The 5,000-nt window shown below is 41.9% G+C and overlaps 2 protein-coding genes across 6 annotated transcripts in view; one reads left to right on the plus strand and one right to left on the minus strand.

The window, feature by feature from the left end:
- The window catches only part of LOC143028138 (SET domain-containing protein SmydA-8-like), an 84,229-nt gene that overhangs the window by 30,908 nt on the left and 48,321 nt on the right, over positions 1-5,000 (plus strand). The window lies entirely within an intron of this gene.
- The window catches only part of LOC143027884 (uncharacterized), a 13,096-nt gene that overhangs the window by 7,875 nt on the left and 221 nt on the right, over positions 1-5,000 (minus strand). Inside the window, exon 2 of the mRNA XM_076189532.1 lies at positions 270-385. Within this exon, the coding sequence (XP_076045647.1) occupies positions 270-385 (116 nt within the window). The remainder of the gene's footprint in view (positions 1-269; positions 386-5,000) is intronic.

The following is a 5,000-nucleotide window of genomic DNA, read 5'->3' on the forward strand; positions in this document are numbered from 1 at the left end:
GTCACTTTGAGCATCTGGCCTAAATTATTATTTTTTCAACTTTTGCAACACACTGACTAATGATTCCAATTGTTTTGATTTAAACTTTCAACTTGAAAGTCACTTTGGTTTTATTCTTCTTCAAAGGGACCAATGATGGGTATGTGGTGGTCCTGCAAGATGGAGAGCTAAGCTGCCTATTTTCGAAAACCATCAGTCATCCCATTTCCATATACAATTCATCTCGACCTATGCCTCTCCATTCCCTACTACGTGTGACACCAACTAACTTCCTTTAGCCCAGGTGTTCTTGAAGTAGTGCCTCAATACCCTTATGGGGGTATACTTGATGGTGAAAGGGGTGCATGGGCCAAGGAAGGCTGAGAGCCCTTGCACTAAAGGCACCCTCGAAAATGACTAACTTAATGATTTTGTGTAAGAATTATACTCTACTCATTTACTAAAGGTAAGAATAAAAACACAGGAAAGAATCGTAGTGGAGAGTTGATGGTGGAAATGTGTCTAGAAAGAGAGTTGATGATAGCAAATACAGTGTTTCGGAAGAAAGTCAAGCATAAGTACACATGGGAGAGGGTGGTGGAGGGAAGGGTGGTAGATAGAGCGCTAATGGATTATGTAGTGGTAAATAGGATTATGATAGGAAGAGTTAAGGATGTACATGTGCTAAGGGGAGAGGGTGGGGGAATATCAGATCATTTTTTGGTGGAAGGTAAGCTGAGAGTGGAGGATAGATGGAGAAGGAGGAAAGGGACAAAAGGTAGGGAGGTTCTTAGAGTGAACTCCTTGAATGAAAAGGAAAAGGAGAAGGAGTACGAAAAGAAGCTGAAGGAGGAGTGGGAGGGAGTAAAGGATAGAGCAGAGATGGGTGTGGAGGAGGAATGGGGATGGTTCAAGGAGGGAGTCTTAAAGTGTGCAAGGATGGTGTGTGGAACAAGTAGGACAGGGGGAAATAGAAGAAAGGGTAGTGAATGGTGGGATGAGGAAACAAAGAAGGTTGTAGAAGAGAAGAAGCGAGCATTCATAGATTGGTTACAAAAGAGGACAGGGGAGTCATATGAGACGTACAAAGAAAAGAAAAGAGAAGTAAAGCAAAAGGTAAAGGAGGCAAAGAGGAGAGCAGATGTGAATTGGGGTAGGAGTATGACAGAAAATTTTGAAAGTAATAAAAAGATGTTTTGGAAAGAAATTAAGAGAGGAAGAGGAGGCGAATCAAGTAGGGAAGAAAAGGTAAAAGGTACAGATGGAGAGTTGATAATGGAAGAGATGGCAGTGAGGGGAAGATGGGCAGAATATTTTAGGGAGTTGCTGAATGTGAAGGAGGATAGGGAAGGAAAGATAGCTGCAGTGGGAAATACGAAGAAAATGAGAGTGATGAGTGAGGAGAATGGAGGAGAAATAAGGAAGGATGAGGTGAAGGCAGTTGTAAAGATGATGAAAGCAGGTAAGGCACCTGGTCTGGATGGATGTCATGCAGAATGTCTGAAAAAGGGAGGTTTAGTGATGGTGGACTGGTTGGTGAGGTTATTTAATGTTTGCTGGAGAGAGGGTAGAGTACCGGAGGACTGGAGTAGTGCCTGTATAGTTCCTCTTTACAAGGGAAAAGGGGACAAGTGTGAATGTAGTAATTTCAGAGGGATTAGCCTGTTGAGTGTAGTAGGGAAGGCTTATGGGAGAATCTTAATTGAGAGGATTAGGAGAGGAACAGAAGGAGTAATTGGTGAGGAACAGTGTGGATTTAGGACGGGTAGAGGTTGTGTAGATCAGATCTTTGTGGTAAGACAGATATGTGAGAAAGCTATAGGAAAGGGGAAGGATGTTTTTTGGGCTTTTATGGATCTGGAAAAGGCTTATGATAGGGTAGACAGAAAGGCACTGTGGGAGGTTATGTAGATTTATGGGATAGGAGGAAAGCTTTTGGGAGCTGTCAAGAGTTTTTATGTGAGTAGTAGAGCATGTGTTAGGATTAGAAATGGAGAGAGTGAGTGGTTTGAAGTAAAGGTGGGACTTCGTCAAGGATGCGTTATGTCGCCCTGGCTGTTCAACTTATACATGGATGGGGTGGTGCGAGAGGTGAATGCTAGGGTAGTGAGTCAGGGATTGGAGATGGTTAAAGAAAATGGAGAAAAGTGGGAGGTGAGCCAGCTGTTGTTTGCGGACGACACTGCGCTTGTGGCAGGGTCAGAGGAGGGATTGAGGAAGCTGGTGGCAGAGTTTGGGAGAGTATGTGATAGAAGAAAGCTAAAGATAAATGTGGGTAAAAGTAAGGTGATGAGATGTACAAGGGGTGAAAGTGGCAGTAGACTGGAAGTGAACATTAAGGGAGAGCGACTGGAGGAAGTGGATAGTTTTAGATACTTGGGTGCAAGTGTAGCAGGAAAAGGTGGAGTGAAGGTGGAGGTAGAATGTAGATTGAGAGAAGCGAGTAAATGCCTTGGTGGTTTAAAGAGTGTAATGAGAAATAGACATTTGGGAATGGATGCGAAGAGGAGACTGTATGAAGGAGTGATTGTGCCAACAGCACTGTATAGGGCAGAAACGTGGAACATAAGAGAAGAAGAGAGAAGGAGTTTGAATGTGTTTGAGATGAGGTGTCTGAGAAGTATGGTGGAGGTTACTAGGCTAGATAGAGTGAGAAATGAGGAGGTGAGGAGGAGAACAGGGGTGAAAAAGGATTTGGGAGATAGGGTTGATGAAAGAATATTAGGATGGTTTGGACACATGGAAAGAATGAGTGAAGAAAGACTAGTAAAAGAGGTATGGAAGGCAGATGTGGAGGGAGTGAACATGAGGGGACGTCCTAGGATGAGGTGGATGGATGGGGTGAAGGGGGCTTTGGGGAAGAGGGGAATGTCTGTTGAGGAAGGAAGGGAGGACGGAAGACAGAGGTGAGTGGAGAATGGTTGTATGTGGATGATGTTGTGACTGCATGAGGAGGAATGGGCGGGGGGGTGGGGTAGTATGTGTGAGTAAATTTTGACGCAGCCCGAAGGGATTTCTCCCCGTCCTCGCCTTATATGCAAAGGGGGACGGAGAGGGGGGGTCGCCGATTAAATGAAGCGGCCTTGCTGTGGATGTACTGTGTCTTGCGACACTGCTTCTGACCCAGGGCGGTGGGCAGGGTGCAGGGATGACCCGTCATCCAGGAGGTGCTCAGATGAGAGGAAGGGTGGGAGGGGTGTGGAGTGTATTTAGGGATGGAATGGGTGGGAGTGTTTTTATGCCTTTCCCTTTTTGGCTACCTCCCTTGGAAGGGGGAAAAAGCCTTGGTATATGTATGTAAGAATAAAAAGTCACTTGAATTTAGCTCTTTGTTCATAGCCATTCTGTTTTCTCTTTTTAGAGTAAATTAAAGGTTAAAAGTCGAGAGCAGTTGGCTAATATCGGAGAGTGGGTATCAGGTTGTCTTGGAGTTGAAATTTGGAGTATCGGGACTCAAAAATTTGAAGAAAAACTGATTTAATCCCTTCCCAACCTTATTTCAGATCCACCGCCTTGTACATCTCATCTTTTCACATTTGCTCAAATCCACTTTCAACGTCCTCCTCGTATATACCCTTCCAAAGTCCACCTCTAATTCTTCTGTATATCCTACGCAATGTTATCCTCAAACAACAACTGACTCACCTTACACTTTCTTGCACTCTCAATTGCTAAGTTCTAACCACTGTCTAGAATTTTTTCGTTTACCTCCCTCATCACCCCATCCATATGTACATTGACCATGCTTAAACTACTCAACCTTTGCACAGTTCCACCTTCACCTCAAACCATTTACGTTCTCTATTCCCTGTCCTTACACAAGCTCTACTATTCACATAAAATATCTAAACCACCCTCAACAGAGTCCCCATGACGCCTCGCTGTCAACCTTGTCGTATGCCTTCTACAAATCCATGAAAGCCCTAAGGATATCCTTATCCTTAGTCAAAATGATAATAATAATAATAATAATAATAATAATAATAATAATAATAATAATAATAATAATAATAATAATAATAATAATAATAATAATAATAATAATAATAACAGTAGTAATAACAGTAATAATGATAATAGTAATAATATTAATAATAATAATAACAGTAGTAATAACAGTAATAATGATAATAGTAATAATATTAATCATATTTGTGTATCTGTCTTACAAAGAAAATATGATCTACCCAGCTTCTTAATTTCATACTGCAAATCTGCTCTTCCCCAACTACTCTTCTTGTCTTCCCCCCTAATCCTTTCAGTTAACTCCCTCCTATATGCCTTACTAACTACATTTAACAGACTGGCATTTCTAAAACTACCAAATTTGTATTTGTCTATTTTTTATGGTTTAGCGGAACTATACATGCACTCTTCTGGTCCATTAGACCCCTTCCCTCCTTTAGGCACACATTAAATAGTCTCACCAACCATCCCACTATAGGTACTCCTATTCTCGCCAGATATTCCACGTGGTGAACATCGAACCTAGGTACCTAACCAGTTTTTATTTCTTTTAATGCTCTCTGTGTCTCCTCTATTTATATACCCCGATCATCTCTCCCAATCACATTTTACTGGTATCTCCCGCTACCGCAGTCTCATCCTTCCAACCCTGTACTTTCAACAAATAAGAGCATGAGAACATTGGGGGGGGGGGGGGAGACTGCAAGAGACCAAAGTTCTACACTTGGCTGTTCCATGTCCATTACCACCTATCATCACCATAAATAAAGTTATCTAACCTTTTCTTAAAACAATCAATCGTTTCAGCGCTCACTACATGGTTACTAAGTCTATTTCATTCGTTAATTACTCTATCGGTAAACCAGTTCTTGCCTGATATGCTTATACGCACTTTTCCTTTACTAGGCAGTTTCATGTCCATTACCAATTATCGTCACCGTCAATAAAGTTTTCTAACCTATTCTTAAAACAACCAATAGTTTCAGCGTTCACTACATGGTTACTAAGTCAGTTTCATTCGTTAACCACTCTACTGGTAAACTAGTTCTTGCTTG

Source organism: Oratosquilla oratoria, chromosome 9, assembly GCF_046742065.1.
Source record: "Oratosquilla oratoria isolate Oo_2021 chromosome 9, ASM4674206v1, whole genome shotgun sequence".
In the NCBI taxonomy this organism is placed as follows: Eukaryota; Metazoa; Arthropoda; class Malacostraca; order Stomatopoda; family Squillidae; genus Oratosquilla; species Oratosquilla oratoria.